General features: G+C 46.0%; 1 protein-coding gene across 11 annotated transcripts in view; it reads right to left on the reverse strand.

Annotated features, from left to right (window-relative positions):
- Nucleotides 1–21,384, reverse strand: part of LOC128341620 (zinc finger protein 883-like) — a 44,054-nt gene that overhangs the window by 12,984 nt on the left and 9,686 nt on the right. For 4 of the 11 annotated variants that reach the window (XM_053287970.1, XM_053287972.1, XM_053287971.1 and 1 more), the window contains exons 4-6: nucleotides 21,055–21,140; nucleotides 20,716–20,842; nucleotides 17,875–19,639 (exon numbers count right to left, since the gene is read on the reverse strand). In XM_053287970.1, coding sequence (XP_053143945.1) covers nucleotides 18,135–19,639; nucleotides 20,716–20,842; nucleotides 21,055–21,140 — 1,718 coding nt within the window. In that variant the 3' untranslated portion in view covers nucleotides 17,875–18,134. Of the gene's footprint in view, nucleotides 1–1,457; nucleotides 1,585–5,131; nucleotides 5,762–7,098; nucleotides 7,166–11,376; nucleotides 11,504–12,359; nucleotides 12,444–12,787; nucleotides 12,852–17,874; nucleotides 19,640–20,715; nucleotides 20,843–21,054; nucleotides 21,141–21,384 lie in introns of those variants that run through there. The other 7 variants (XM_053287961.1, XM_053287963.1, XM_053287974.1 and 4 more) reach the window with 7 other exon arrangements.

Genomic DNA, 21,384 nt, shown 5'->3' on the forward strand with positions numbered 1-21,384 from the left:
CAGGGAAACCCATATACATTAGGGTTGCTTGGAGAGGCCTCATCCAGTGAAAATCTCTTTTTCTTAAAGCGTTTACTGTTTTTGGCTTATCCTGCTGATTTTGTATCTGAAATCAGTCTAATTTTAATGGATGATTTGTTTAAAATACTCACAACCCAGTCCTCCAGGACAACGCTGCTTGGGGCGACTCACAACAAATTACAAATCAAAAGAAAACAACATAAAATATTATATGGTAAAGCAGTGCAAAACCAGGGTGAAAAATCTGCATTGGTCTAGCCTTCCTGCTTGAATTGAGAGGAGCCATGTTTGTGGCAGAGCTGCTTGGAAACGGGAAAGAAAAACCTTTGTGCATATGTCCTGACGGTTCAGAAGTTTCTCTCCACACCTGTCAAGGCCTTCCATGCCATTGAGCAGAGACCGGCCTGACCTTAATGAGGAGAAAGGACGCAAATACCCCAAACAATATTTCTGTCTCCACTTCTTCTGTCTTCCAAGGACTAAATAAACTAAACTAAATTGATCATTTTGGATTAGGTGGGGCAAATGAAGTGAATGCTCTCTATTTATGCGAAGCACACACAGAGAAAAAGCTTTAATCATGAGTTGATCAGGCCTGACCTAGGGCTGGCTGAGAAAATGGACTTTTAAGGAAGCAGGGTGGACCTGCCACCTATTTCAAGATGGGGCCAGTCTTTAATGAGACTAGAAACAGCAGCTTTGAATTATAATTTTTCTTTTTAAGAATGCTTTTTGCAGATGCCAGGAAGAGCTAAAGCAATACCTTTTGTCTGCAAGCTAGAGTTAACCTTTTGGGCCAAAATACTGAAACTTTCAAGTACTTTTTGAGATCAAGAGGGGCTGGTGGAAGAGGGGTTCAAGCCCTGATTGTTTCTTCTCAAAGAAGATATGTTTTAACCTTTGCATTGATTTGGATGCAAGCATTTTGTGATGGCAACTTATTCTTTTAATACAAGACTTTTCAATGTAAACATTTTTTTTCAAGAAAAGCCTTTTTATATCAAACCCCTGTATTATAATGTTTATAGTAGTTTTTGGGGTTTTTTTACAATAAAAGCTATGTAAAAAAGAGGAGCCCATGCTTATAACATACCCTGGCAATGTCCAAAGGGTCCTTGTTTCAGTCAAGGAGGGTCTGACTAGGACAAAATAAGTTCTCAGCAGATAAACCCCACTTACATGGAATAGTCTTATCTTAACAAAGCCTGCTTAGCAAAGGGGACAAATCATGCTCTCTACTGGGTCTAAATTCAAAGTTCTGGTTTAGACATATATTATATTCTTCAAGAACTAAAAATAAATCCTTTTGTAAACTGGCTGAAGAGGCTGGAGAGAGAAATGCTTTCCCATTCACTAGCTAAAGAGCAACAGGAAATCAGCCCACGGATTTCATATACAGTAAAGAGAGAGAAACCCAGTTGAAATAGGCACATTACCCAGCAAGCCGCCACCTCGGTCACCCTCCTGCACCATCCACCTCAAGGGTGGCTTTTCTCCAGTGTCCAGTGGAGCCTTCTTGGCCTCAGAGGGGTCAGCAGCCACTTCTGCTGCCAGTCTCTCCAGCTGAAAGCACAGAAATCCCAGAGAGAAAATGTGGAGAGTCAAGAGGAAGGAGTTGACATCAAGGGGACACCACAGTAAACCTCAACTAAGAACTTCTTCAGGGATGCTGATTAATGTTCCTGTACAGTCTGAGGAAACTGGGACAAGACCTTCTCAGGAGGGGCACTGAGATGATGGAGTTTCTGTCCTCAGGAGTTCTGCTCTGCATTCGCTAGCTTTTGGGCACAAGGCAACAGCAACTTTATTCTGGGGGCAACCAAGTTCAAAAGGAAAATGGCTGATGCTGGTCTAAGGTTTTCCTGCTCAGTGAGCTCACTATTGGGTTTTTGTCTTGGCTGGTTTTTCCTTATCCTCTATTGTAATGTATAAAATATGCATATAATATGCCTCTGGATCCTTCCTCAAAATGGTGAGATATGAACTGCTTTAAGAATAAAAATAAGAATTAGTTCAGGTAGAGAGCTGGAGGTGGGGAATGGGTGTGTGTGTTGTGCACTAAATTGCCCCAGCCTAAATCTGCATCAGGACTTTCAGGCTAACACCTAGGATGGCTGCTATGCTTGTTCATGGACTCTGTGTAAGCTTGTTGGGTCCTGGGAAAGGCCTGACAAATGGGATTTGTTTGCTGTTGTTTTTCAGTAGTGCTTTGATTGCCTGCACCTCCTTCTGGGATGTGCATGAACGGTCGGTCGGACACTTCCCCCTTTACACTGACCAGGGTTGCAAGGAGGCATGCAGCAGCCCAGAGCCAGCGGTTTTGGCTGCAGCGCAGGTGGGGAAACACGGCAGCTGGGGGTGGGGGTGGGGGTAAGGGCACCCTTTCTGCTTAAATTGTTGCATTGTTTTAACTTCTTATATGTGTTTTAATTGTTTTATGTTAACCGGCCAGAGACAAAAGTTTGGACAGTACAGAAGTTTGATAGATAGATAGATAGATAGATAGATAGATAGATAGATAGATAGATAGATAAATGTGACCACCACCACCACCCTGGCGCCAAACTGGTCCGAACGCCAGACCTCCAAACCAGTCTGGCAGTCCAGAAAAGGACCGCCAAACCGGTTTGTGCACATCCCTGCCTGTATTATGCTTAACCTGTAATGTAACCTTATCTGGCAAGGGTTACGTAGTGAAGATTAATACTGAAAAGGAATTGTCAATTAAGCATCAATGCTCTTCTGTCCTCTCTCTGCACCACCACCACCACCTCCTCCCTTCTCCCCTCTCTCCTTCATCCATTCCTTGGAGCTAAAAAGCTGTCTTGTTAGCTACCCAGAGAAAGAAGTCACAAGACAGCCCAAATTCCTGCTGTTCCTTACTCACGGATCACAGCTACAGAGAACAATCGTGACTGTATTAGGCTGGCAGAAAAGATTTTTTTGCCGCAATAATATGGTAGAATTCTGTGTGAAAGGCCTACTCCGAAGGGAGGGGCAGGAGCAGCTTTGAGCTGAGACCGCACGGAGTGAAATGAGTACAAGGAAGGCAGAGAGAGATATGGGGGCTCTTTTTTGCTTTGACTTCAGACACTTTTGGATGGCACTGCAAGTGTGGTATCAAAGGAGATGGTTGTTAGCCGGGCCTTCATCTACAGCATGAAAGCTCTGCTTGGGATATCTGCTGAAGGGCAGAGTTCAGAGTAGAGATTTACCCTGTCTTAGATCCTGTGTTCTGGGCCAATGCTCTCAAAGGTCCCGAGACTCTTCAGCATCCATGGTCAGGCTCCAGCAAGACCAGCCTCGGGTCCTAGCCTCAAGCCAACTCATCAAGCTGCTGAAGCTTGGTAATATGAATGCTTCCTGGAGAAACTCAGCTCCACTCCCTCTCATACAAGTCTCTCTCTCTCCCCCCACTCTTTCCCCCTTCTCCTCAATGTTACTATATTATTGGTTGGTAGTTTTTATGTACTAGTTATTGCTAATCATTAAGGCAATGCGCGTGCATACACACACACACACACACCCCGATTGCCAGCTATTTCTTTGTAATTGCTTTTTATTAAGTAAGTACTCAAAAGTCATATCGAGTCTCTCTTTTCTCATGTCTTCTGCCAAGAAATTGCCATATCTCGCAAAATGACCAGAGAGAGTCCCCGGAGGATAGTGTTCAGTTCCTTTGATTCTGATGTATCTCTGGAACATATAGAGTGCAAGGTGGCTGAGAACACAGCATCTGAGAAGCACGCACCCTTTCTCAGAACAATGTTCAACTCAAAGTTGAAGACCTAGGACTTGATCTTAAGAACTGAACAGGTCCTTGGGAGTTATCCTGAAAGAATCTCATCTTTGTGACACTGGAATTGGTCAAGTCTGTCTCTGCTCTAACAAAGCGTGGTCTCAAATCAATCGGTCAAGTATCTAGTTTGTGGGTTAGATATTTTAAATTGACCCTGTTATATTAGAGATAAATTGGACAAGACTTTCAGTAAAGTTTTTTTAATCGATAGGTACATTACTGACACACCACCTTAAGTGGCGCAGCGGGAAAATGCTTGACTAACAAGCAGAAGGTTGCCGGTTCAAATCCCCGCTGGTGTGTTTCCCAGACTATGTTTCCCAGACTATGGGAAACACCTATATCAGGCAGCAGCAATATAGGAAGTTGCTGAAAGGCATCATCTCAGACTGTGTAGGAGGAGGCAATGGTCAACCCCTCCTGTATTCTACCAATGAAAACCACAGGGCTCTGTGGGCGCCAAGAGTCAAAATCGACTCAATGGCATACTTTACCTTTACATTACTGACATCTAGTGGCATAACATAACACAACACACACACACACACACACCCGCCCGGCCATACAAAGAAAAAGGTCTTCTGAATCCAGGTACCCTCTACAATCACTAGCTTAATGGCACAAGGCAAAAGCAACTTCCCCCCACCCCCGGAAGGGCTTTGGGAGGCACCCAAGTTTAAGAGGAAAATGGCTGATGCTGGTCTGAGGTTTTCCTGCTCATTTAGCTGTGACTATTCAGTTTTTGTCTTGACTGGGTTTTTTTGCTTATCCTCTGTTGTACTGTATAAAACAGACACATAACATGCCTATGGATTCTTGATCAAAAGGTGAGATATAAACTGCTTTAAGAATAAGAATTAAAATTATTTCAGGCAGAGAGCTGGAGGTGGGGAATGGGGTTGCAGCAGTACTTCTAGTGATTTCAAGAAATGTCAATTATGGTATGTGCCTATTGGGGAAATATTGGGATATCCCTGCATTGGAGTGACCAGGATGAAACACTCCTTTATCTACTGCTCATTGTGCTTCTACTAATTTTGTTAGCTGCTCTGCGAATTTTCAATCAAAAGATGAGATATACGCATTTCAAATTGTCTTCAACAAAATATGGTGAAGTTTTAAAAAAAAACCTTGGGACAACCCTTCCTGGAACATTTCCACCCCAAAACTTTGCTACCTGTTGGGATTTCTAAATCAGTCTCATTCACATTTTCAGTCCCTTGATGCTAATAATGCTAATTATTATTATTATTATTATTATTATTATTATTATTATTATTGATGCTACTAGGATGAGAGAGAGATGCTCACCTGTTGCTTCTTGGCCTGTGCCTGGCTCAGGAGGAAACCTTCTGCCAGGGCCACCGCCTGGGAACTGGTCTCTGCCCCACATTCTCTCACCCAGATCTCTATCTCCAAGGGCAGGATGGCCAGGAACTGCTCCAGGATCACGAGGTCCACGATCTGAGCTTTCGTGTGTCTCTCTGGCTCCAGCCACTGACAGCAAAGGCTATGGAGTCGGCTGCAAACTTCTCGAGGCCCCTCAACCTCCTGATAGCAGAACTGTCTGAAGCGCTGTGCATCTGAGCCAGTGGTGTTGGCACACAGGCTGTTCTGGACAAATCCTTTTTCAGTGCTCCTAACCTCGGCTGCATCAGGGCTGCTTTCAGCTTGTGGACCACCTGAGTCATTTCCTTCCATTGTCTCCCTCTTCAAGCAGGAGCCAACCAAATGGAAGTGATGACTAAGTCCTGCAAAGCCAAGATGTTACTCAGTTTGCAAATGATGACACTTTGGGGGCAAGGAATTTCAGAGGCAAAAGTGGATCATTGCAGCTAGTGACTGGGACTTCTCTCTGTAGAAAAGACAGGCAGAGGCCAAGAGTCAAAGAGCATCAGGGATCGGGAAGAGGATGCTTCACTTGGGGGACTCACAGCAAACCTACAAGAGGTTGAGAATCAGTCAAAACTTTTCTCATTGTTATCTACCATTTTTCCATCAGCTAACATAATGCAACTTTTGCATGAATTGAATTTTCCAACCACACTAACATTTTCAGTTTCCACCCCTCTCCACTGTCCAATTTGTGATAATTCCCCCTAACCACTCCGCCGTCCTTGCCAATATAGACAAATATTATTTTAGAATGGTACATTTTTTGTCTTGTTACACTTTTTTTAAAGTCCTACATCCCCTTGAATTTAGGTGCATTTTGGAAACGTTCATAAGTTATGTTCAGAGCATACACAGTAATACATTTCCTGTTCCCAGGTTTACTTTTAAAATGAAGGTGTGTGAAGGTCTGTATGGGCATTCATTTTAAAAGTAAACCTGGGAACAGGAAATGTATTACTGTGTATGCTCTGAACATAACTTATGAACGTTTCCAAAATGCACCTAAATTCAAGGGGGACTTTTCTGCTGAGGGATGTACTGATGGGGTCTTCAGGATGAGCTGCGAGGGGGGGGGGTGAAAAGAGGGCCCCCAATGTGGGTGTCAGGGAGGAACCCCTGAGTGGGTCAGTTGCCTGGGCCACCTGCCTGGGGGGTGAGTGTAGCAACCCCTCCATTTCACTTCTGAGTCCTCTACACCCACCCCCCAGTCTGTAGTTGCCTCCTTGTCGTTCACTGGAGACAAATGGGGGTCACTCCGCTGCCCGTCATGAACTGCCTTTCTGACTTCTTACTCCATCTTTTCATCCAAGTCCCCATCCAGCCGCCATCATCCCAAAATGAAACCAGTTTCACTAACTGTACTCAGTGCATCCAAATTCAAAAAAGAGCCCTCCTTGGGGTTCTCTCCTCAGGATCTGATTGTGGCTTAGCAGAGGGAGGGGTGACAGGCTCCTTCTTGGGGGCGTCCCAGCAGACACGCCCCCTCCCCCAGTGATCTCTCAGTTGCCCAAGCCGACAACAATCAATTCTATTTATTCATTTATTTAGGAAATGTCTATACTGCTCTTTCAAAGAGAGAGAGCGAATCCCGGGGAGGCTAAGAATATCGAATCTGGCTACACGAACACCAATATTCATTTTAAAGCATACAAAACTAAAAAATACGATGAAATCGAAAAGCATCTGCAAAGGACGAAATCACACGCTGCTTCTTGCAGCCTCCCCAGCGCGGAGCAATGAGGGAGGCACATTTAATTCCGCCCACCCCATCCTCCTCCTGCCTCCGGGCTCCCCGCTGCCCCCCACCCCCCGCGCTCCCCTCCCCTGCATCGCCCCCCTCCCGCTCCCGGCTCTCCTGCCCCGCACCCGCCCTTTGCACTCACCCGCCTCTCTTGCCCGGCAGTGGGGGGTACAGACGGGGAGGAAGCGAAACCTCCTTTCCCGGGCAGAGAAGGGTCCGCCCAGTCCTAGTGGGCGCTTCCGAGGGGGCCCCTCTAGCAATCGCTCCTCTCTCACTTTAACCCTTAGACGGACCTTCCCCTGGCAGCAAAGGGGACTCCTCCAAAGAGAGAGTAAAGAGCCATTCACATGGAAGAACTCCTCACTCCGGACTGTACGCCGAAGTCTGGCCGTGCGATCTCGCTTTGGCAGGATAGCCTGGAGAGAGATCCAGAGGGACGTGGCAGGAGGAGGGTTAATTGGAGCAGTAGAGACTGCTAGAGAGAGCGCGGGAGGGGATGGCCCCGAGAGGCTGAAGATGTGGAGGGGCTGGAGGGGAGGCAGTGAAGGATTTCCCACCCTCCCTGGCCCTGCTTTTGCATGGGGGAACTGCTTCGCCCCCGGCCCCGCGCCTTCCGCCATAGCTTCAGTTTCTCTGCATACCTGAGGAAGGGCGAAGGCACGATGTGCCCAAGATGATCTGAAAGGCAGAGAGGGATCAAGGGGGTCTGGGGGAATGGAGAGGTCTTGGCTTCCTTCCTTTGAGAAGCGAATAAAATGTATGCCCTTTCTTTGATGGGAACTGAGGTTTTGCTCTAGAGATTAATTGTGCAGCCTTATTTCAGTAGGGATGCAAATCTATTTATAACAGCTCATAAATGACAACTGATCAAGATGGGTATTTTTCATTGATTGCATTACATATCTATAACTTCCTCCAAGGAAGAATTGTGTGCCGGTTTCTTCCAATTACAGCTTCAAAGAAATCCTGTGAGGTAGGCTAGGCACCGAAGTAGAGGCTTGCTGAATGAGGATTTCAACCCAGGTTTCCTCAGTTCTGGTCTAGAACTCTCCCAGCTAAGCTCTGTGCTTCATCCCAACCTCTTTCAACATCCTCCACAATTAAATATTTTCTATCCTTGGTGGAGTCTTAGATGTCCACCCATTAACTGCTCTATGAATAACAGGATAATAGAGAAGTCAAACAGAGGCAGACCCTGCCACAAATTAAACAGCCTCTGCTGGTTGTGATTTAAAAGCAGCTGAGGCCACGAAGGGCACAGAATGTTGGATGCACCAACATCTCCAGTTGAAACAGCTTAAATAGCAGGGCTGGGAGGAGCCCTGTAGGACTTGGAAGACCCCTGTCAATCAAAATAGACACCATTGGGCAAGATGGGCCAATGGCAAATTCATAGATTAGGATACTCAATAAGGAGAGGAGAGCTGGTCTTGTGGTAGCAAACATGACTAGTCCCCATAGCTAAGCAGGGTCCGCCCTGGTTGCATATGAATGGGAGACTTGATGTGTGAGCACTGCAAGATATTCCCTTCAGAGGATGAAGCCGCTCTGGGAAGAGCAGAAGGTTTCAAGTTCCCTCCCTGGCTTCTCCAAGATAGGGCTGAGAGAGATTCCTGCCTGCAACCTTGGAGAAGCCACTGCCAGTCTGTGAAGACAATACTGAGCTAGATAGACCAATGGTCTGACTCAGTATATGGCAGTTTCCTATGTTCCTACCTGACATTGCATACACCTCTCCCCACAGAGTTAAGACACCCATGAGCATCCCCCTTTCCTAGCTGGCAGAATCTTGCTTAGCCTTATGTGTCTGACAAAGGTCCTTGTCCCACAACTTGTGAGCTACCTGCACATCTCTCTCCTTCCTCGGAGCCCTCAAAAAGTGGTCCTTCCTCTGCTTCCTGCCAGGAGGGGAGGAGAGGTTTGGAAACCAAAAGCCATTCTTGGAAGGGAGCAAAGAGGGGGGGAAATACTTCAGGCACATTTAGCAAGAACAAATATTCAGAGAAGCCACTCGAGCCTCTCTCGATTCCTGCCCCCTGCTCCATTCAGCCCAATGAATTGAAAAGACAACATAGAAACACATCTTAACTCCTTCCCAGGGATGAGACAGGAGAGCAGTGGTTACTGCCTGGGACCAGAAGGATCAGCCTGGTAGCAGAATGCAAATGCCGCTTGCCCAGAATGCTAGAAAGACGACGAGGTTGGAGGAGGAGCCAGGAACTTCATTCTCGACCACAGTCCAAGGAAGGGATCTCTGCTAACTGGGCAAAGAGCTCCTTGTCCAGTGGTGGCTCTTTTGTATTGAGCAGAGGGAGAGCAACTGTCCCTGTCCAGACCCAGCACGCACTGTGTCCCACAAACTGCCTCTGGTTAGATGCCTCTTTAATTCAGTATTGAGATTAGCCCAAAGCTCTTTCAGGAAATTGCAAGATGCACGCTGTTTCACGTTTCTCACAATATTGTATTGACAAAAAAGAACTTGAGAGACACAGTTTCTATCAAGAATCTGGTCAACATACATGATTTCTAGTAGCATGGGAGGGGCAGGGAGCACTGTGCCTTTCTTCTAACCCAAGCAAACAAATGTCCTTGTTAAGAAGGGAAATTTACAGATTAATCAGAAGGAGAGAGCCATTTTCTCTGAAGAGAAGGGCCCTTCTCTGCTTCAGCACCTCCACCCTGCAGCTGTAGCCTCTTCTCTTCTATGATTGGCCCGAATAGGTGTCAGTCAAACTACCCTGTCTTCTGATTGTTTGGGGGCTCCTTAAGCATTGCCCACCCCGGGGGAGAAAAATACAGGCCAGTTGCCACAGCCTATGTATTGTTTCTAACTCTTTCCCTCTAAAAATAATGGGGGGGGGGAGTAAAAACAAATATACAGGCTGATTGCCACAGCCTGAGTATTTTTATTTTTCCCTCAGTGGGGTAGGCAATACACAGAATGGGGTGCTTTATGTTCCCGGAAAGTGGTGGTGTGTGTCGGGGGGGAAGCCCCTAAGCGATTAATAACTGGGATGTACTAAAACAAATTACAAGAATGCCCATTGAAAAAACAGTGGGTGCTCCTTCAAGGCCCACTGGAAATAATGGGAGGTACGTATGATGACCACGTGATTTTATGAGTAGTCTCTCTTCTCTCCTGCCCTCTGCCCCATCCCGATTCCCGACACCTCCATGTCAGTGATCAGCAGCCACCACTGCTGTTATAGGCATCAACACAACAAACCACGAGGCACCAAAACGGAATTGCTTGCAAAGAGCTTGAATGACCAGCCATTTCAAGGAGAACCACCAGAGTTACAAAAGAGCCTGGTGGGGTGCTAAAAGCAACCTAGCTCAGCATTTGGGGTTCTGGTTTTTGATCCTAAGATTGCTCATGACTAGACAGAACTCAGAACTAGAGAAATATGCCAGCATTCCAATCCTCTCTGAATAGAAAACTCCTTTCACTCAGAACCTATTTGAGTCTTCTTCTTTGATCTATTGTTAGATATACACTTAACCTCTGAATTCCTTCTCAAATTCTTACCTTCGAGAGCCCTAGAGAACCAGTCTAGATAGCTAACTATCTTAACAGATACTGAAATATATATATATATTCGTGTGCAAAGGTTAGGCAATAAGGTCATCTTTTTTCTAGGCCTGATTTTAATCAAATGACTAAAGGAAAGAAAGATTATTCTTCATATGCATTATTCTTCATTTGATTTTAATCAAATGACTAAAGGAAAGAAAGATTATTCTTCATATGCATGACTGTGTGTGTGTGTGTGTGTGTGTGTGTGTGTGTGTGTGTGTGTGTTTCAGACTGTGAGACTTTTGTGGGCAGGAAACCAACCCACCCCCCATTTCTTCTATTATGCAAACCACTTTGAAACCTTTTTGCTGAAAAAGCAGCATTTTTGTTGGTTTGTTGATAATAATGCCCCAACCTAGATAGACAGTTCCTCTTAGACCAGGGGTGGGCAAACCTGGCCCTCCAGCTGTTTTTGGACTACAACTCCCAGCATCCTCAGCCACAATTTACTGTGGCTGGATGCTGAGAGTTGTGGTCCAGAAGCAGCTGGAGGGCCAGATTTGCCCACCCCTGTCTTAGATCATCCTGTTGCATGCACAGAAGAGCAAGGAGGCAACTTCTAACACTTCAGGATCTGCTGCCCAACAGCTGCAACAAGGTCACCAGCTCAGAAGACAGAGGATGCGTTTTAGCCATTATATTTAGAGTCTCCTAGCCACAAGTTGTGGACTTTCATTGGAATAACAATTGCACTTTTAAGAGTAAATTAATGGATCATCCAAGGAATATGGAGCAGCCAGTATCAACCCCACCAACATCCTGACTGTGTATTGAGATGGATGAACAATTGCTGCAATTCTTGTTCTTCCTATCTAGCAGCCAAGGTCAAGGAGGGAGCCTTACCCAGAGAGGTCAGATGCCCAGAATTCTCCTCCATGACTTCCTTGTGCAGAGCCCTTTGGGCAGCATCCAGCAGAGCCCACTCCTCCTCTGTGAAGCACACGGCCACCTCCTCAAAGGCCACCTGACCCTGAAATTAGAACACCCAAACTATTTCCCTTCATAGGCCATGCAAAAATCCAGACACATCCTCAGAGGAGACCCTCTGCTGGACCCAGGGATTCCACCGTGCCATCCAAAGCAAAGGGAAATGGGCAGGGGAGAAAAGCACCCAGGGCTGTCCTCTGCTCAGGGCTGTCCTTATGGCGGGGCGACCACACCGGGCCCTGAGCCTAGACAGGCCCCACGCTGCTCCCTCAGTCTGCAGGAGCAGCAGCTCTTCAGGGGCATTGCCCTTCCCATTAGTGATGTGCCCGCACCGGTCCGGAGGCCATTCTACAGGCCTCCGGACCGGTCTGGACATGGGCGGTTCAGATTCGGGTGGATTGGGGTGGGGGGTTCCTTTAAGGGCGGCGGAGGGTTTACTTACCCCTCCCACCGCTTTCTCCCATCTGGCGCCCATATTTTCTTTAGTAACCGGGGCGGCAGGATACCTCCCTGCTGCCCCTTCCCCCGCTTAGTGCAAAAGGCTTTTAGAACCCTTTAGAAGTGCACCCGTACTTTCTTCAGTAATCATGGGCGGCAGGATACCTCTGCCGCCCCTTCTCCCGCTTAGCTGCAAAAGGCTTTTGCACTAAGCGGGGGAAGCAGTGGCAGGGAGGTATCCTGCCGCCCTGATTACTAAAGAAGTTGCGTGCGTGTGTGCGCACAAAAGGCTTCTAAAAGCCTTTTGCACTGCAGCCAAGCGCCGGGAGAAGGGGCGGCAGGGAGGTATCCTGCCGCCCCAATTACTAAACAAAATACGGGCGCCGGACGAGGGAAAGCGGTGGGAGGGATAAGTAAACTCTCCCCCGCCCTTAAAGGAACCCCCCACCCCAGTGCTGTACCGCAGCTCCGTGCACACCCCGACTTCCCGCCCCCGCAGCCGTGCCAAAACAGCAACAACGCTCAGCAGGACACAGAGCAGGACAGGCGGCTGTTGTTTCCCTGGACCCTGGCTGACACTGCCTCTACAGTAGGCTGGGGGAAACAATGCCAGCTCTGCCCAGATCACTGGGCTTGGCCAAGGGCGGTGTGTGTGTGTGTGTGTGTGTGTGTGTGACTGAGAGCAGGAGGCGGAGCAGCCCGAGTCACTTTCCCACCCGACCATCACAGCCAGGGCGCCTGCACAGCATGCCAGCAAGCGTCAGGTGACGCAAGCAACACGCACGCGTCGGCACCGTGTTGCATCGCTCGCTGTTTCATGCGAGCTCCCTCAGCTGCTAGACGATCGATGCCCATACTGTTTAAGAGGAGAAAGGGAAGGAAACACCACCTCTGGTGGGTTGAAGCAAGGAGCTGGCATGGATCCTGTGAAGCAGTAAACTCTCAGTGGTGAGGCAAATGGACGGATTGAAGAGCTACCGCTTGGCCGGGGCTGGGGAGAGAAAAGGGCTTGCTGGAAGCCAGGCGAGAGTCCAGGGGTGGATCAATGAAACGGAACGGGATGGAATCGGAGCGAAAAGGGCACACAGAGACTGCTGGCTCTGCTGAGGAAAGGGAGGGAGGGCGGAGGCGATTAACATGAAAGACGGGTTTAAACACAGGGGCGGCCATTGTGGAAGGAAGGACGGGATGGAAAAGAAAGGCTTGGGTTCTCTTGGTTAAACATTTTTAAATTGTAAACCGCCCTTTTAATTGTAAACCACCCAGAGACGCACGTTTCTGGAATGAATGAGACGGATTGAACGTTATGCAAATGTGTAAAAATGTGTTTGTGTCTGTTACATATAATATTTATTAGATTGAAATGTTGAGCGGGCTGCACACATGCTGATTCGCGGCTAGCCCCGCACCCCACTAGGGATAGCCCTGCCTCCGCCCATCTCCTCCACTCATCCTTTATTTTCTAGGAAAGTCTAGGACCAACAAACGGAAGTACTTTTTCAGACAACACGTGATCCACTTGTGGAACTCTCTGCCTCAGGATGTGGTGACAGCCAACAACCTGGATGGCTTTAAGAGGGGTTTGGATGACTTCATGGAGGAGAGGTCTATCAATGGCTACTAGTCAGAGGGCTGTGGGCCACCTCCAGCCTCAAGGGCAGGGTGCCTCTGAGTACCAGTTGCAGGGGAGCAATGGCAGGAGAGAGGGCATGCCCTCAACTCCTGTCTGTGACTTCCAGCGGCATCTGGTGGGCCACTGTGTGAAACAGGATGCTGGACTAGATGGGCCTTCTTGGGCCTGATCCAGCAGGGCTGTTCTTATGTTCTTATCCTTGACCTCACCTGTCCTGGCGCGGCAACTGCATCCTTTCCGCCACTGACAAGTGAAGGCCTGGGATGAGGCCCCGGGATCTTTCCAATGCCTACAAGAGCGACAAGGGAGGTGGGAAGATGTTGGATCCTGTTAGTTGCCTGGCCCAGTTCAAGGAGCTTCTTGCCATTAAACCGCTACATAGCCAAGGGTCCTGCATACCCCAGGAATCCTTTTCTCCCACAGGGATACCCTTAGTCATTAGGGTTGCTTGGAAAGGCCTCGTCTAGTGAAAATCTCTCTGCTTCTTAAAAGCATTTACTGTTTTGGGCTTATCCTGCTGATTCTGTATCAGATTCTATTCTGATTTTAACATACTTGATTTATTTAAAATAAATCCCAGCCCCTCCAGAACAACACTGCTTGTAGTGAATCATAACAATAATATAATAAACAATAAAACATTAAAGGAGGACCTCGTTACAAGAGGACCTCGTTACTCACGGATTTGTTATCTGTGGTTTTGCGTATCCCCGGTCAGTAATTGGCACCTGACCTCTGTATACGTGAGGGGGGAAAGGATTACATCTGCGTATCCTTGGATGGGGGGCAGCCAGAAAGGATTGGGGAGGTCATTTGTGGCTGCCATTTTTTAAAATCGGAGCCATTTTGTGGTTCTTTTTCTCTAAAACTTTTATGAAAAAGGGCAGGAAAAGCCTCAAAAATGGACAGTTTCTGGCTTCAGAGGGGCATTGCTGGAAGCCCGCAGAGCACAGTAGTGCATTTTATTTTGCCCCTTAAAAGCCCTTTTCTGCATTTCCCCCCACTGATTTTCAGGCCTCCAGGAACCTATCCCCCTGTGATCCCATTGCCCTAATGACTTGATATTTGTTGTTTCCGTATCCATGGTAAATGTGGAAAATTAAACCCCACAAATATTGAGGTCCTCCTGTATATATAGGTTTTAGGCAAGAATCTTCCCTAGGGATGTGCATGAACTGTTCACTGAACACTTTTATTTGTATCAGGGAACATAGTTTTCACAATGGAGAGAAGTAAGAAGTGGTTCCCCCCAGGCATCTGTACTGGGACCACTGCTTTTTAATTTATTCATAAATGATCTAGAAGGGGTAAGGAGTAAGGTGGTCAAATTTGCATATGACACCAAACTATTTAGGGTAGTGAAATCCACAACAGACTGTGAGGAGCTCCAAAAGGATCTTTCCAAACTGAGGGAATGGGCAACAAAATTGCAAATCCTGTTCAAAAAACCCCAACTTCACATATACACTGGTGGAGTCTGAGCTGTCATTCACTAACTAGGAGAGGGATCTTGATAGATCATTGAAAGTGTCAACTCAATACACAGCAGTTGTGAAAAAAGGCCAATTCCATGCTTGGAATCATAATTTATTTATTTTATTTATTTTTTTACATTTATATCCCGCTCTTCCTCCAAGGAGCCCAGAGCGGTGTACTACATACTTAGGTTTCTAGTGGCCACTACCACATCCCATGGCAGAGAATTCCACAATTTATGCAGAATTCTGCACTGTGTCAAAGAGTACTTCATTATGTGTTGTGTGAAAAAGTACTTCCTTTTATTGATCCTAAATTAGCTTTTTCCACAGCTGCTGCACATAGATTCCACACTTTCAAAGAGCTGTCCACCATGACCCCAAGATCCTTCTCCTGGTCAGTCACTGTTCGTTCTTGTTTTCAAGAAATGTTTGTACTGAAAATGGAACTGTATCAATGATTGAATTAAGGGTCAGTTCCTTCTAGAACTCTGATCTGGAGTTGTCTCAAGACTTGTCTCTTAAGCTTGAATTCCTGGTCACACCAGCTTTTCCTTATATGGCCTCTCCGAATTTGACCTGTTGAGGCCAGAGCGGGGTTCATTATAGAGATAATTTCAGGGGGGAAATCATAAATGTTTAAACTGGGTAGTATTGCCTCTGTTTCAGTATCTGCTGAGAATTTAATAGGGTTGTGATCTTCTCATTAAGACCAGTAACCCATTTACGTTGTTTTGTCTTGGGTAAGATCCTTCAGTTAATAACGGATTACAGAGTAGGGTGCAGCACATGCAGAAAAGGTCATGACCAAGGGCAGATGGTCATTCTCTGATCTATTATGTATATCGCAACAGAGTGAACCTATGAGAGAAGTATAGCAAGTAATATATGAAATTGGCACAGTTGGCACATTAAAAAGGTGTAGAATCCACACAGGTTATTGCAGTCAGTATTATGAAGACTAGAGGGTGTTGCCAAAACAGCCTGGCTGGGGACTCCCAGCAACACCTCTAATTGGAACCACATTCTTGTGGTCTCCATCTTGGATTACTTGGACATGTAGGCCAGCAAGTCCTCAATGGCGTACAAAGCCAAACACAAAAGTCATTTGGCAGGCAGCTCAGGGAAAGTTACTCCAGAACTTAAAAATTAAGTTAAGAACATCTTAGCTTAAGATCCTCTGGTGAGGTTTGTCTGCGGTTGCCACCAACTCGTCTGGCTGCTACTCGGGGACAGGCCTGCTCCGTTGCTGCCCCTGGACTTTGGAATGCGCTCCCTATTGAAATGAGAGCCTTTCCATCCCTGGCAACTCTCAAAAAGGCACTGAAGAAACATTTATTCATCCAGGCTTTTAATTAGATTTATAGTTTTAATATTTTTGGGCACTATATTTTAATGTCTTAAATTATTTTAATTGTTTATTTAATGTTTTATATGACTTTAATTGTAAACTGCCCTGAAATGCAAATTCTGGGCAGTATAGAAATATTTTAAATAAATAAATAAAATGTGACTGCACGATGAACTATCCCAAAAGCGTCGCTCACAGTGTTACCCACTAAAAACAAGGCTAGGCAGACACAAGTTAAACTAATCATAGGTTTCCCCCCTCAAGGGCAAAAAGACTCCTTTGATTGTTGACAAGACCAGCCTTAAGAGGCATGCAGACCTGAGATCAAGCTGATAAAGATTGTGACTGGTACTTCTCCCCCTAACAATGTGGTAAGCATTTGGTTCGGGGACCAAGGACATTGTCTTTATTATACACAGGATACTGCTAGTTCCATGCTAGGAAGAGCATTCCCAGCATGAAAGAATCTCTAACTGCACCTATTCGGAAAAATTACACACAGGTTGCTAGACCTATTCACGATCATTGACATACTAGCTCAGAAGGTGTCCGCAATGCATTAGATTGGGATGTGCACCTTTGTTCAAGACGATCACTCTCTTCCAGCCTTGGAAATGGTCCCTATTTGTCCCCAGGCACATTTTACAATATTAAAGACCCAGTTGCCCAAATGGCAGTGTGGTGGTGTTATGGTTGTTGTTACCTTTGACGACAGTTGCAATATCATCATCCCGTGTGGTATCGTTACTCTGCATTGGAACTACACAAGTTTCCAGCTCCAGATTGTACCCACTGCCTAGGTCAATCTGTGCATTACACTGGGCTGCTCCAGAGTGCTGATCTCCCAAGACTAGGCTACCTTGGAACCCTACCTAACCCTGCTACTGGCGAGTGGCACACTGGTCCCCATCCCTCGGAACCCGAATCCTGTGCAGAGGGAGGTCCATCAACAATCAGTTCAGCCGACAATAATCGGTTCGGCTGACAAGAGCACACACACCCCATCAGAATAAGGGATTCAGTATAATTAACAAGCCTTTCCTCCAAACCTTCGCTCACTCCTCTCCTTCTCCCTAAAAGCCTTTTCTCTTAAGATCTGTTTCTCGGGTCAAGCATTGGGTTAATTTAAATTCAGAAAACCTAAGCTAAAACGCCTCTTCGCAAGTTTCTATTTTAAGTTTATTAAGTCTTATTAGTTAAATATGTTTATCATTGCTTAGTTTAAAGTTTATCCTTTGCTTTGTACCCCAAAACCTTTAATAAACCTGACTTTGCTTCACTCCAAGAAACTCTGTCAGTCATTTCCACAATCCAAAGCTTTGCACAAATTTATTCTGGTAAAGGGAGATGCTCATCTCTAACACAGCTGATTCTCCACTTAAGTCAGTTATTGGGTTGTAGCCAAACCCCAGAGCAGTTCCCCAAACAAGTTCCCCAGACGAGGCCAGATTCAGAAGGGAAACCCCATACTTATTTCAGCACTTGATCTAAGGAGGCCCAGATGAGATACCACAAAGTCCTCTTAAAAGAACTGCTTTTATTGAAAACAGAATTTTATCAATAACTGAATTGAAGGATCAGATCTTTCCACCCTAACTCTGGTCTGGAGTTGTCTCACAAGGCTGGGCTCTTAAACCTGCATGCCTGTCAGAAGACTCCCACATAAATAGTGAAGTTGAAGTTCTTTTTTAAAGGCTGAGGATATCTCAGAAAGAAATGTTACTTAAAACTAAAAATACAGAACAGGCTGTTGTTCCACCGAAATCTTGGCTCCTGCTCACACTGAGCACTGATATGGTTTCTCTTCTGGGTGAAGTCTTTGATGCACTGCAAGATGTGTGCTCTGGTTGAAGCTCTTTCCACACACTGAGCACTGATATGGTTTCACCCCAGTGTGGATTCTTTGATGTTGTGTAAGGCTTGAACTGTGTCTGAAGCTCTTTCCACACGACGAACACTGATACGGTTTCTCTTCTGTGTGGATTATTTGATGTCGTGTAAGTTTTGCGCTGCAGTTGAACCTCTTTCCACACACTGAGCACTGATATGGTGTCTCCCCTGTGTGAATTCTTTCATGTTGTGTAAGATTTGCGCTGAAGTTGAAACTTTTTCCACACACTGAGCACTGATACGGTTTCTCCTCTGTGTGGATTATTTGATGTTGTGTAAGGTTTGCACTGCGGTTGAAACTCTTTCCACACACTGAGCACTGATACGGTTTCTCCTCTGTGTGGATTGTTTGATGTCGTGTAAGATTTGCGCTGCGGTTGAAACTCTTTCCACAGACGGAGCACTGATATGTTTTCTCTTCTGAGTGGATTCTTTGATGTTTATTAAGCTCTGTGCTCTGGTTGAAGCTCCTTCCATATTCTGAGCATTTAAATGGTTCCTCCCCTGTGTGGATTATTTGATGTCTTGTCAGGTTAGTGCTCCGGTTGAAGTTCTTTCCACACACTGAGCACTGATAGGGTTTCTCCTCTGTATGGATTATTTGATGCACAGCAAGACCTGAGGTCCGGCTGAAGCTCTTTCCACACACTGAGCACTGATATGGTTTCTCCCCTGTGTGGACTGTTTGATGCACAGCAAGACCTGAGGTCCGGCTGAAGCTCTTTCCACATAGTGAGCACTGATATGGTTTCTCCTCTGTGTGGATTGTTTGATGTCGTGTAAGGTTTGCACTGCAGTTGAAACTCTTTCCACACACTGAGCACTGATAGGGTTTCTCCTTTGTGTGGATTATTTGATGTTGTGTAAGGTTTGCACTCCGGCTGAAACGCTTTCCACACATTGAGCACTGATATGGTTTCACTCCTGTATGGATTCTTTGATGCAGAGCAAGATCTGTGCTCCGCTTGAAGCTCTTTCCACACTCTGAGCATTTAAATGGTTTCTTCCCTGTGTGGATTATTTGATGTTTTGTAAGGTTAGTGCTGCGGTTGAAGTTCTTTCCACACACTGAGCACTGATAGGGTTTCTCCTCTGTGTGGATTATTTGATGCGCAGCAAGACCTGAGCAATAGTTGAAGCTCTTTCCACACACTGAGCAATAATATGGTTTCACCCCATTGTGGATTCTTTCATCCATGCTTTGATTTGAGTTACAAGTTAAGGTTTTTGCATGTAGAGGGATCTTATTCCTTGTCTTTTCGTTGTAACTTTCTTTCAAGATAGGAATGTCATGCATGTCATGCAAATCTGCTTTGGAAACAGTAAATTTATCTCTCCACTGCTGATTTCCTTCAGGTTTTCTCCACTGCAATTCACTCTCTCTCTCATCACCTACAAGAATAACGAGAGAAACCCTGGGATAGTTAAACACATAGCAGGGAGAAAATGCCACATTAACTGATCTTTGAATAACGGGATGTAGGAGATGTAGAGCAGAGGTAGATCCTGCCGCAAATTATTTATGATCTTTGATCACAAATAAAGGTTGGTTTGCTTTGGACATTGTGAGGTCTCACTGAAATAGCAATTGCACTCTTTAAGAGTAAATTAAAAGAAACAGATCATCCAAGCAATATTATACCAGCAAAGTATTATACCGGCAAGATCGTGCATACTGTACATGCCAGTATAGTTAAGATGAGACTATACTGGTCATGGTAAGTCTATACTGGTCGTGGCAAGACTATACTGGTTGTGCCACTATAGTTAAGATTAGAAGTGTTTTCAACATTCTGCCATTATCAGCCCTGAACATTCTATTGCTTATAAATATAAAGTCAAATGTATCCATGCGATCCCTTTGAAACTGAGCACAATCAAATAAGGGACTCCTCCAAATTTGGTGAAAATCTGTTGCAAAAGGGCTGAGATACAGCAGTTTTTAACTCCCAAAAAGAGGTTTCAAAGTGGTGGTAACGTTTTTTCACAACAGACACTGTGTGTTTTTAAATGGTTGATGTATTTTTTTTAACTTTCCCCAAAATGAGAATGGTACCTTTTGCCTTGATCAGTATGCATCAGGCAGAAATGCATTGGGGGCATCTTTAGTAAGTGATTAGGGAAACTGCATCTGTTAAATGTCTGCCTGGATGCATCCCTACCCAGCCCAATGTCCAACTGAAAGACAAAGGCAAAGTGTGGGTGCGTGCAGCCTCATTTCTAAAACCATCAACATACAGCATACTGTGCAAAGTCTTTACAACTTCTATAGTGCAGAAGTTAAGATAGGCACCTGAACTACGATTTCCATTCTTTTTAGAGCATGAGTGAAAATATAAAGCATCTTAACTCTCATCTTAATTAGGCTTACTGAATCATCCTGACTGACATCCTGACTGTGCACTGAGACGGATGAGCAACATTTTTGCTTTCTCTATCTAGCAGCCAAGACAAGGAGGGAGCCTTACCCAGAGAGGTCAGATGACCAGAATTCTCCTCCATGACTTCCTTGTGCAGAGCCCTTTGGGCAGCATCCAGCAGAGCCCACTCCTCCTCCGTGAAGTACACAGCCACCTCCTCAAAGATCACCTGACCCTGAAATTAGAACAAAATTATTTCTCTTCATTGGTCATGCAGGAATCCAGACATATATGGGGTTCCTCTGCTAGGAAGATTCCATAGAGATTCCACAGTGCCGTCCAAAGCCTTCCTAGCAGGCAACTTTGGCAAAGCAAGGGGAAATGGACAGGGGAGAAGAGCACCCAGGGCCGTCCTCCACCCATCTCCTCCACTCATCCTTCTCTTACCTGTTCCAGTGATGGCGTGGCAACTGCATCCCTTGTGCCACCGAGAGGAGAAGGCCTGGAATGAGGTCCTGGGGTCCTTCCAATGCCTACAAGAATGACAAGGGAGATGGGAAGATGTTGGATCCTGTTAGCTGCCTGGCCCAGTTCAAGGGGCTTCTTGCCATTAAACCCCTTCTAGGGATGTGCATAGAACCGGCCAGCCAGGTCCAGTTCAAAAGTGGAACGGATTTGAGCCACCCCCAGGTGGCTCGGTTTGGCTCAAATGAGCCAGTTTAGGTCTACTCCAGCTGTTGAACCGGCTTGAGGGCTCAACAGCTATACTTGTAAAGG

This window comes from Hemicordylus capensis, chromosome 2 (genome assembly GCF_027244095.1).
Source record: "Hemicordylus capensis ecotype Gifberg chromosome 2, rHemCap1.1.pri, whole genome shotgun sequence".
Classification (NCBI taxonomy): Eukaryota; Metazoa; Chordata; class Lepidosauria; order Squamata; family Cordylidae; genus Hemicordylus; species Hemicordylus capensis.